This window comes from Macaca fascicularis, chromosome 18 (assembly GCF_037993035.2).
Source record: "Macaca fascicularis isolate 582-1 chromosome 18, T2T-MFA8v1.1".
NCBI classification, from domain to species: domain Eukaryota; kingdom Metazoa; phylum Chordata; class Mammalia; order Primates; family Cercopithecidae; genus Macaca; species Macaca fascicularis.
The window spans coordinates 25,508,704-25,521,458 of record NC_088392.1 but is presented as its reverse complement, the minus strand read 5'-3'; the positions used below and the strand labels follow the sequence as shown (position 1 = coordinate 25,521,458).

General features: G+C 37.8%; 1 protein-coding gene across 33 annotated transcripts in view; it reads right to left on the bottom strand.

Annotated features, from left to right (window-relative positions):
* TCF4 (transcription factor 4) overlaps positions 1 to 12,755 on the bottom strand; it is a 364,163-nt gene that overhangs the window by 230,308 nt on the left and 121,100 nt on the right. For 30 of the 33 annotated variants that reach the window (XM_005586614.5, XM_074022483.1, XM_074022481.1 and 27 more), the window contains 2 exons: positions 7,167 to 7,228; positions 4,110 to 4,206 (listed from right to left, as the gene is read on the bottom strand). The exons of the other annotated variants lie outside the window; for them this stretch is intronic. In XM_005586614.5, the coding sequence (XP_005586671.1) occupies positions 4,110 to 4,206; positions 7,167 to 7,228 (159 nt within the window). The remainder of the gene's footprint in view (positions 1 to 4,109; positions 4,207 to 7,166; positions 7,229 to 12,755) is intronic. 33 annotated transcript variants of the gene reach the window in all.

Sequence of the window (12,755 nt, the reverse complement as noted above, 5' to 3'; positions counted from 1 at the left end):
CAGTGTACATTACAATCATTAATAACGATAGGCAATCATAAGGAAGAAATGATTTATTTTCTCCAGATATAAAACAATGCATGGAATTTCAACTAAGGCAAAATGTAACCTGGCATGTATCTACACAATGAAAGCAATGAGTGAGTTCTTAGTAAATGTCAGGTAAAAGTATATGAATTGGTCAATGCAGACAGTCAGTACTCACATCTCTCAGCCCTGCCAACATCGAAACAAACAGAAAGGCTATTCACACCTATTTTTTAAAAATGTAGGAGCTTGCTTTCTGTTTCTGTTAGTTAGGCTTTTCTTTAACAGATTTACAAATATCAACCACTAAAACCCTGTATGACAAGTATAATCACAGACAGGAACACAGAACAATCTTATAAACTAAGAAATGCCATTAATTCTTCTAGCACGATACATACATCGGGTGTGTGGGTGTACATGTGTGTCCATGCATGTATAACCACACATGGGTGTTTTGGTTATTTTACTTTAGGGATTCACAAACTATCAAATAGTGCTATTTTTCCACACACACAAGCTTATTTCTAAAAGAATAAATTAACACAAACATTTTATTACTTTTGAGATGGGATCTCACTCTGTTGCCCAGGTTGGGGTGCAATGGCATGATGTCAGCCCACTGCAACCTCTGCCCCCTGAGCTCAAGAGATCCTCCTTCCTTGGCCTCCCAAGTATTTGGGACCACAGATGCGTGCCACCACGCCTGGCTAAGTTTTTGTAATTTTGGTAGAGATGAGGTTTCATCATGTTGCCTAGGCTGAAACACTTTATTACTCTTATAACTTACATCCCACTTTGCATAAATTTGAAATAGAGACACAAATGAACTGAGTTTTGGAATTTCAGTGCCAAATAGAAGTATTATGTTTAAAAATCTGTAAAATGCAAAACCATTCATGTGAAATCAAGAAGTTCAGAGTTGTAATAATGGGTTTCGTTACCATAAAAGAGCTTATAGACAAATATACTAGCAATGCCTGTTATCATTTCTCTAAAATTGTATACTGCCATAAAGAACAAAATATATAATTAATAACAATCCACTCTCAAAGAGAAAGAGTAGTCCAGTACTTTTTTCTTTCTTTGCAATAAAATAAAGCCTTACTAAATGAACAGTTTACCAAAAAGAAAAAAGAAAAAAAAAAAATCAGGTCATCTGCAGTTAATAACTCTTTCCTGTAAAATTAGTGTCACTTATTTCTGTAGCAGACGCCTAATTCAGTCACAGGCTTGATTGATTTGACAATAGAGAATCTGCTCCAATAAAGTGGCTGATTTATTTCTGATGCTATAGCTTTTACCCTGACGCGACATCACGGTAGAATTAAGTCTTTGAAACAGAAAGAAATACTTTGCACTTTTAACGAAAACCAGTTAAAGATTCCGAAAGTGGAGACTGGAGTGTTGTCCAACACTTATACTGAAGTCTACTACCTTCTTTTGGTAGAAAGAAAATGTCCACAAAGGTCACAACATGGGCTCTGGGTCTGGACACAAAGTGCAGTTTAGAACACAGCATATATGCTAGGAGTTCAAACTGTCCCCTACACCAATAGATCTTACTTTGTTTTTATTACCATTTGTAAATTAATTGTCCTTAATTTCTTGAAAGTGATCTATCTTTTCTTTGTAAAGCTGTAACATAACACCAAATATGGCTCATCTGAAAAGTGGTTTCATTTTAAACAAACAGCAGCTTGGGCAAAATCAATGAGAATCTTTGTTCCCCGAATCTAGCCTTCAGATACGCAAGCCAATCAAGAAGGCGTCTGGGATGTGAGAAATTACAGCGATGGGAAGAGTTTTTAATGCAGCATCAGAGTGAATTCTCTTAAAAAAAATTGTTCTTCTCTAAATAAAACTGTAAGGTATTTCATACTTGCTTCAATGTCTTTTTCTCCCTTTTCCATTTTTTTTCGCATACCACGCCATGCCCTCTCGCTCTGAGGGCGACTTCCCTGACCCCAGTCTGACACTGCGCCAGTTAATGTCAGATAAACCATTTAGCCCAAGCACAATTCTTTTCTGTGCAAAAATCTGCTTGAGGTGGAAAATGTAGCAGTTTGTAAACAATGAAGAGCCATGTTTCAAACCAGACAGCTTATCTAACAGAGAAGTCCTTTCATTGGGAACAGTGGGTGGGGGCCTCGTGGACATAGTAGCATTTCCTATCACAATGCAGGAGACTGTCTTGGTCTCCATATTTAAGAGTTTAATGGGAAGGAGGGCAGACGGGATAAAAGAGCAAGGCTGACATGGATTTGCAGCCTAAACAACAACCAAGTGAAAAGAATCCGCTCTCTCTGCTCTAGACTGTCAGGCCACTTATATTTTAAATACTATTTGGATTGAAAAACTAATTTGATTTGTAAAGCAGTTGCCCATGAGGAAACATGAACAGAACAATCATTTAATCTGTTTGTACTGCTTGGTGTATTCTGGAATATTAATTTATCAAGTTGCTCTTTAGAGTTAAAACTTTTTTCACATAGAAAACATAAACTTCTCACTATGAGCATTTATTTATTCATTTTTCTCACTGTAGCTCATTAGAGGATCATTTTAGGATCCAAGGAAGTTAGTATATTATTTAAGTGCTACTTCTCAAGACTCTATTTTCAAATAAATCTTTTATTCTAAGCAGTTGTGTGAAGATGAATAGAAAAGCAAAGGTGCTGGAAATAAAATCATAACTATTGACACTGAAGAGTCAAAAGCTGCCTTTTAGAATCTAAGTTGATAAATGTATCTAGTCACCTGTATCTACATATCCTGAGAACAAGAAACAATGCACCTTCCTATCAACAACTGATAAAGGACTGGGATTCCTGTTTTAGTTACAATGTTAAAACATACATATGAAATTTACTACTTTGACGGCAAAAATAACACAAAAATAAGAACATCCTATGACCAAAACCAACCTTGTGGTTCTCAAAGTTGGTAAGACACTCAAAGGCATGAACATATGATGTCACCCATTAACTATAAGTTGCTACTATTTACCTGCTTTGACTATTTTGTGTTAAATATCTGAAATCCATTTAGATGGATTTGACAGTGATTTTTCAAAGAATGCGAGATTCAAGGACCTGAAGTAACCGGTATAGCTTCCAAAGCTTAAAATCATGACATTCTTTAGAAGCATTTGCAGTTATGGTCTCAGAAAAGTATAATTACCGTTGTGTGTTTTCCTTGGAGTGTTGTCCAACAGCTTGTACCAAGAAATGTAACTTCACTTATTGACAGATTCTCAAGAGAATCTGGCCAGGTTGAGAGATTTACTAATATTGTTAAAAACTCATGTTTACTAGAACAAAGATCATTTTTTCAATCAAAACTAAAGTAGCCAGCTACTGAACCTCTTAAGACAATAGAAATCATCTTTTCATTGCTCAAGTTACTGCTGTTAAACAAACGTCCCTACAGGGTAGCCAAAAGCAGAAAAACATGCTGACGATGCCAGGATGAATGGCATGCTGGAGATTCACAGACAGCTCAAACTAACAGGTAACTTGCTTTAGTAAAGCAGGATGTGGTCTGCCTAGGCCATTAGCACTGAAGTTCACGCCTTGATAAATACACAACCCGATTTTACAATTCAACTTGAACGCACTACTCTGATTTAAGCACACTAAGCCCATTAACACCATTTATTTTCATAAACCCTTTAGCAGAAATCACAGTTAACACTGACTATATATCATTGCCAATCAACAAGCCCAGTGATATTTTTATTCTAAATATTCACCACTTCGACTTCATCTACCTTAACTCAGAAATTACTGATGCAACATTGAAACTGTGGTCCGTGCTTTAGGTCTAAGGAAAACAAAATTTCCACGTAGATTCAGTATCACTAAAAGCATTTCATTCCATATGGTTGTAAAACTTAATCTTTGATATACTATTACCAAACACAGACTGCCAATACTTCTCTGCAATTTAAGATTATTACAAGTGAACTGACTAAATATCCAAATTTCTAAAAGCAGAACCTCTGTCTAGGACATGGTTTTACCTTCTATAGTAAAACATAAGCATTTAAAAGGTGTAGGTTAATTTAAAATGAGTCTTACTTTGTATTCTGGAATTGACAAAAGGTGGAGAGAGATTGTCATGTGACCCAAGGTCCCTGCTGGTCATGTGGTCATAGGGAGTCCCATCTCCATAGTTCTGTAAATAAAATAACAGTGTAAGTTGTTATATTAATAAACAGCACATAAACATGGCCCCACTACCAACACTTCTCCCATCCTAAAATAACTGGAGTCCACTATTCCCTCGCTGGAACTTCACTAGAAGGAATCTGCACCTTCACAGGTATAAGTGGCTAAAAGAAAGCTCTAGAGTCTACGAAGTCCAACTTTTCCTCATAATAGCTGAGAAATCTTAGAAATAATAATAATGGTATCAACGGCATGGGGTTGTTGACATGATTAAATAAAATAGTGTATGTAAAACATCAGACACCTATAAAGTATATTGCGTATGTTAAAAATTATTATTTTAATAAGGCCACATTAAAGCAAAATAGTGCCACAAGGGGAAATTAGGCATAGCATGCAATGAATTGCTTTTCAAAGACCAAGATAGAGCCATTCAAACAATAACTTTTGGTGTGAGGATACTGAAGTTTCAATGTTTTATTATAGTATACTGAAGTTTCAATGTTTTATTATAGTTACTATTGTGGTTGTAAGATAACTAGATTGTCACATAAGTAATTAACACATAAGAAAGTTAAGAATATTAGGATTTAACTATGATATGAACATCAAAACATTAGCATAAATTAGCATTTCTGGAGTTGGACAAAGTATGTCACAAAAAAACAACCAGTTGTAAAGAAGACAAATTTTGACAGAAATATTTCATTATTACAATCAGTTTATTGTTTTAAGGGGAATTTAAAATTAAAACAATGTTTTTAAGCTGTCCAGTTACTTAATTTTAATGGGGAAATTTGATTACATGGTAGAAAAGAGTTAAAATCATCTATACTACATGGTTCAACGTTCCGTCTACTAAATTGCATAAAGTGACCAAAGGGGGGGGGGGGGGGGGAAGTCATTCTGCTCAGCTGGTGGAACTGCCCATAAAGTCTAAGTCAAATTTACTCAGAAGTATCGGTTGCATGTGAGTCAAAGGGCAGAATCTGCCCACACACAAAAAAAGAGGGCTGCTGCATGAACTAGGAAAAGACACATCCCTTCCATCTTAAGGAAAACAACCCCGTTCTCAGTCACCTTTCCTCATGTGTAACAACTAACTTGACTGATACTATAGTCTAATTCTGCCAACATGTCGATCTATAAAAAGAGGCTACATTGTAAATACCCATCATAGTACACTCATTCATTCTATACCAGGCATTGCATAATGCTAATTATCACTTATTAAGTGTCCTCATCCTAGATAGTGTACTAAAAGCTTAATATATATTATCTAATTTAATCCTCAGCACAGTGCTGGAAGGTAGACACTCTCCCCATGTTAAGATGAAAAAAGAGAGACCTTGAAAGTCTGCCTGGGTATAAATCTGCCACAAATGATTTGTCTCATGCAAACTTCTGGATTTAGAAAATATAAATTACACTAAATTGGTTTGAAATTATTCACCAATATATTCGTGAGAAAAATAGCAGGACAGCTAACAAAAACCAAAAGCTAGTTAGTTTTAATCCTAAATTAAGATGATTCTAAACAGACCTTGTTTTCTGAAACACAATTAAAAGTACCATGTGTACTGAATGGAGAAATCATAAGAAATTGTGAAAATCTGGATGAACTAAACAATTGAGGGGAGTTCTATGATCTCCACTTGCTGTCAAGGGGAATGGATTTATTTCTGCAAGTGCAGACTGTAACATGAGGAGGAGGAAAGATTTCCTCAACCCATCCATATAAAGCATTAGAATGTCAAGCGCGACAGCTGGTGTAAGGGCTCACAAAGTTACTGGTAAGCTTAGAGATCCTGCTGTACCCTGAACACTAGACTAAGGATCACAATGCCAAGGACAGGTGGAAATGTCTAACTCTGACTTGCTGGAATGTCCTCATTTTGACAGCTTGATTACCTTCCCTGCCTCTTATCCCAAAATGGAACCTTCCCCCAACCCAAATTTGTGTGAACATTTACAGTAAAATGTTACCCTCCCTGCAGAATGCTTCATCTATATATAGCTGGTTGGGAGAGGAAGAGATGTTGGTTTTACCATGTACACTAAGTGTACTTTTAATCTGGGGCATTATATGTACATCATAAAAGCTGACATGGATTTTGGAGGGCCTAGCAATGATTCAGTTAAAGAAATGTCATACAAAATCATGAATATTTAAATTGGAAGAAACATAGATGATCCTCTGGCTCTACTTCCTCATTTTGCAAAATAGGAAAATGAGGACGCAAGAGATGAAATGACATGCCCAAGATCATATACATACAAAAATACATAGTGCCTAACCACCCACCCAACTCTTATTCCGTGGTCTTCCTATTACACCCCAAGAAACAACCAATGCATGTAGGAAAACTGTGGAAAAGAATAGCAAAAACTTGAGAGCAAATAAATGAATGATCCAACTAGTGATCAAAGTCCCTACTGGTGGAATGATAACATGTCTACAAAGTGAAATCAACTCAGATTCAGTACGTAGATCATACTGGTAGGACAGAACCTCATACTGTATCTTTGGGATTATTCCGTAGTCTGTTCACACCAATACATTATAGGGATATTAGGAATTTTTTTAAAGTTTTTCCATCTATAACAAATAGCATTGTGTAATATGGATCAACAACTGACAAAAGAAAGACCAAATATGTAATGAAGGAATTTTCTTCTGGTTAGCAGAAGTGGAACAGGTGTCAAATTGAATAACAGCATTCAATAAGAGAATGGGAAAAAAAATTCCAAAGTCAAGCTGATCCTCATTAAACTTAGTATGCACATATATGTGTGTGTGTGTTTGTATGCACGTGCATGCCCATGCCTCTGTGTGTGTGTGTGTGTGTGTGTGTGTGTGCGTGCGAGAAAGAGAGAGAGAGAAACAGAGAGAGAAACACACCTTCTGTTTGTCAATTTACGTATGTGGGATGTCTGGTTGTGGGAGAAAAGATTAGATATACTTACCCTGGACGGGCTTGGATGTCCTCCATTCCCCCAGGACCCTGAGCTACTTCTGTCTTCTACATCTAGGGACAAGAGAAAAGTTCTTTAGGCTTTCTTGCAGTAATTTTTTCTTTTTGTATATGCACTTTTAAATTAATGTTTCAAATTAATCTCCTGTTGCCTTTAATTAAGAACCAGGCACAGGGCTACCATGATGATAGTGGCTTCTGACCCATCTACTTAAATTAACTCATTTAAATTCATAGCAGAAATGAACTGGACCCTCAGGAACCAGAGGTATGAACATAAAAATTACTTCTATCCTTCACAGTGTTTGACAGCCTCAGTTTTTATAGATATGAAACTGTACTTAAAGTTTTATTACAATCTTTTGGATAAAATAAGTTTTAAAATACACTAACACAGCTTTAATCCAAAAAAAGTTAAATTAAGGTAAATATCCACACTAACACCTTTAGCATCCTCGCCATAATGCTCTTGGATCCTTTCTGTTCCACAGCCCAGGCTTATCACAGGAGACACCAGACATGCAACAGAAAATGAGACTGAGAAAAGTATTCAGTAGTCTATTTCCACCAGCACATTACAGGGATATTAGGACTTAAAATAAAAACTTTTTTTAGGTTAAGACAATACGGTCTGTCTTTCCATTTTTTTTTTTTTAACTAGACATACCACTTGGCCTGCAATCCTTAATCTGGGCTTTGATATGTGGAAATGAATGTGGTTATTCCATTATAAAGCAATGTTTTGTTTTGATAGATGACGGTGAAAAGACCTACATGAACCGTCGAAAAGTTGGAATTCTAAACTCGATACCAGCGAAGTTTCAATGCTGAGTAGATTACGAAATGTTCCATCCACGCTCCAAATGGCAAATACGCAGGATGGAAAGTCTAACAGCTAAGTTACCATATTAATTGCCTAAAACACAAAAGTGTTTTAAAGATCAGTCGCTCTATATTTAGAAATGGCTGTGAGATTTTTGATGAAAGGGCCTTCATAAAAGTATAAAAAGTTTCACTGTTACATTATTTTGATCACGGCTGATAACAGACGGCCATCACAAACACCCTGTGACAGAAGTGGAGGAGGAAGTGTGAAACTATGGTTCAGGAGATACAATCCCATTTATTGTGTTTCCTAACATTTCAGTGATACTGTTTATTCTTTTAATGCTCTACTGTCATTCCTTTTATTATTACTGCTATTTTATTATCAGCAGAAGTAATCATAGTATAATTAATTGATTTATTTTGGGATACAGTAGAGTACATGGTGTTTCAGAATATCTTAAGAGATAGAAGAGCGACAACAACTAAGTTATTACCACTAAATTAACTTCTCTCTCTCTTTTTTTTTAATGACAAATAGTATTTCACTTCCTTTTAGTTGGTGCTTCAGAAGATAACACAAACTGCAAACAGATGTCCCCTATGGACAGTTAAAATCAGTGCACTGTGAGCTTCAAGGCATGTCAAGAAAGCTCTCGGGACTGCATCAAGCCTAGAGAAAAGGTGTAAAACCTTCCCCAGATCTGCTGTTTAACAACTCAGCATGCTGGCCTATCCTGTATATGTTGAACTGAAGCACACAAAGAAGCTACTTACAACCCTCTGGGATTCGCACATAAATAAATTTTGTAGCCTACATGGTTCTCTTAATTCTTAAACAAAAACCAAATATTTTCAGCCAAAATAAAAAGTGTATAAATAACAAAATCTCTCAACCACTGCAAGCTTTCAAAAGTCTGGCGCATCTTGACTTTCTTTTCACCTATAACAGCCAGCTTGGATTCATTTGAGAGATTTCTCCTCTTGAATTTGGCCAAAAAGTAATGGAGGAACAGATTTGAATCCCTATAAAGTACCACAAGATTTCAAATTGTTTGGACTCATTTTATCTTTTCAATTTTAAAAGAGGATTTTAAACATGCAAAGTAGGCAGAGACTTGGAGGAAAGAGGAGAGGACACTACGGCCAGGCCAGTGGGCCTTCTGCATCCCAAATGACATTTGGCAAAACCACTCAGGAGACATTTTTGGTTGTCACAACTTGGGTGGTGCTAGTGGCATTGATCACACAGGGGCCGAGAGTTGCTACTAAGTGTCTCATAAATGCACAAAACAGCTCTCCACAGTAAGAAATACCCTGTGCAGGGCACAGCAGCTCACACCTGTGATACCAGCACGTTGGGAGGCTGAAGCAGAAGGATTGCTTGAGGCCAGGAGTTTGAGACCAGCCCGGGAAACATAGCAAGATTTTGTCTCTACAGAAATTTTTAAAATTAGCCAAGTGTGGTGGAACATGCCTGTAGTCCTAACTAATTGCAGGGGCTGACCCAGGAGGATCCCTTGAGCCCAGGAGTTCAAGGTTACAGTGAACTACGATTGTGCCACTGCACTCCAACCTATGCAACTGAGATCCCGTCTCTAAAAATATATATATATTTTTAGTGTTCTGACCCCAAACAAAAATTGTGTTGAGATTGAGAAGCCCTGTGCTACAGCAAAAGGAATGAAGTTGGAGAAAAGATGTACTAAAATTTGTTTATAATTTAGTAAGAACTCTTACTAAATATACAGCGTTTCTTATGCACTTTAACCCAGACTTGAGCTGGAATGTATCAAGAGACCTTCGTATGCATCTTCTGTCCACAGAAAAAAGGAAAAGTAATGGTCAACCAAGCAGCCTGCCAATTAGCAGGCAGATAAAACACATCAAAACTTGAGTATTCCCAACTGGGCAATTTCAAAAGCGAGCAATCCACTAATTAAAAATGCTGGAAGTCTAGTTTTTTCAAAGCAGGTTGAATACTGGCTGGGTTCCTTCACAAATAGATTCCTGACCAATCGGATCTGACTGCTCTTTTCCCAGCCTTTCCCATTTCCATCTTTCCCACTTCCTGACCTCACGCTGCTGCACCTTTCTTTCTCTGATTGCTCTCTGTTGAACAGGCTTCCCCTTCCCTTGGTCTCCTGCTGGATCTCAAGGATGAGGGCAAATCACTAGCTGTCCCAAACCTAACAAATAGAATAATCATATGAATTCTAATTATAGTTCATCTTTGAAAAAAAATCTATAGGACTGGTGCTCATTTATCCATATGCACAGAAGACACAAAGCTATAGCATGTGCAATGGTAATTCATAATGAATGTAAACATGTTGCTTTGAAGTCATTTTCTTCCATCTTCCCTCTCCTTGAACTTTGTCAGGCCTGCCCCTTAGTTAGCATTTCCTCAATAACTATTCCAGTGCACCACCAAGTACATTTCAAAGCCCATCCGCCACCTGAATCACCTGTATGCCCATTTTTAAATTGGCTTCTTAGGGTCCATCTCACATCTACTCAGTCTGGAACTTCGGCAGGGGGGCTGAGAAAACTGTTTTAACAGGTCCCCAGGTAACTTTTATGCACACAGTAGTTTGAAAGCCACAGGACTACTCTACTGTAACACAAGACAAATGCATGCCCCACACCATCAACAGCAGCCTCTCTCACTCCCTATCTTCAAATTCCTGTCTGGGTTGCTGGCTTCAGCAGCATTCAGTATACACCTCCATCACATAAGCATCCCAGAAGCTCTTGTCCAGACTCATTTTCATATAAACCTTGCACGTGGCCTACACCTGGCCATTCCTTACCCCTGCTAGTGTACCAGGACACTGCACGTTCTTCTATACCACCATGGTTTTGTAACTGCTACTTTGCCTAAACTATTCCTCACCTTTCAAAGAAGTGAGGTGAACGTATGACTTGAATGTATATCAGACACTGCGCTAAACTCTCAAATGCCTTAATAGTATTTCGGTTTTGTATATCAGAAAACTGAGGCTCAGATGGGTTAGAAAATTTGCCCAAGGGATCAGGAAATAGCAGAGCTTAGACACAAAAGGAGGCTGAAGCTCTGCTCACTGCTGTAAAGGCTCCCCAGTAAGAATTTCGCATCTCTCTCTAACCAGCTGTATGTTCCCTCCTGTCACTTCTCCCCACGCAGAGTGAATATATTTATTTGGGAGTTTATACCCACTCTTGTGTCCACAAAAGATTACAGAAAAACATACAACCCAAAAGATATGAAATCAATATTTGAAGGAATCAAGCGCCTGGAAAATAAAAGTAGGAGAACAATAAGGCCAGAGGTATGATGAGTTTATCAAAATGCACACAGTGAAGGACTGGCTATTTGCGAGAGGTGGGTCAAAATTTTAGAAGCTATTAAGTAGACAAAGCAGAGAGGGAAACAAGATTGACAATAACCATCAGATAAATACACACAAAGTGTTTAGGAGAAACATACCTAATCCTGGTATTAAGCCAGACAGAAAATATCTGTGAGCTCCCAACACAAAGGACAGAATGCCCTATAGCAGCCCATAGTATCAACAGTAGGCAAAATAAAACTTGTATGGCTGGCTTTATATGATAGTTCAGCAAGTACGTAGAATTTATTATCCAAATAACCATGTGAATATATATACAGCTATAGAGCTACATATTTATATCATACCCAACTGTGACATACATTTATTATAGGAAAGAAGCATGCTTGACACAAATAACATCTTGTGTGGTTCTGTACAATGGTGGGCTCATTAGTTCTTTATTGAAATGAAAACAGCAGAAAGTGAAAAGTAAGACAATATTGTGGTAGGAGAAGCGTTTACCTCTGGAGGTGAGACTAAACAATATACAGGAAAAAGATGTGTGAAATCCATTAAGGCAACAGAGAGACAAATGAAAAACTACCTGGGATGAAGCTGCTGAATCTATTTAGTTCTCGCCCCTCCCTTGTTCTGTTGCCACCCTTTTTCCAAGATGGGAGAAGACAGAGAAAGATAATACTCCGGGCAAAAGGAAAGGAAGAAAGCAAGTAGACGATAGAAATTCCTGTTCCAAAAGACTGAAATGGGCTCAGTTGTTCAAGATTTTTCTAATTTCTTATTTTACCCTAAACTAAGATAGATTTAGTAACTCTTTCATGGGATTGCTGGCTGCTTTAGGAGGCAATCTGAAAATCCACAAATTTTCATCTTGTATGATTCATTCTGCATGAGCCCCCTCTATAGTGTCTGACATATTGGCCGAGTGCAATGGCTCATGCCTGTAATCCCAGCACTTTGAGATGCCGAGGCAGGCAGATCAGTTGAGGTAAGGAGTTTGAGGCCAGCCTGGCCAAAATGGTGAGACCTCGTCTCTACTAAAATACAAAAATTAGCCAGGCCTGGTGGTGGGCGCTGGTAATCTCAGCTACCCAGGAGGCTGAGGCAGGAGAATTGCTTGAACCCGGGAGGTGGAGGTTGCAGTGAGCCAAGATAGAGCCACTGCACTCTAGCGTGGGTGACAGAGCGAGACTCTGTCTCCAAAAAAATAACAAATAAAGTATTTGACGGATCAGTGCCAAAACACAACAGTTTGGGCAGAACTATGACCAAACACTCTATTTAGGGGAAAGATGTTCAGACGTAATTCTTACCTTCGGCGATTTCCTATCCACATTCATTAAACTTGTAATCTGATTACTCAAAGCGCCACTTTGCTCTTGTGGACAGCAAGACCAAAACTGTCAGACAGACTAGACAAACTT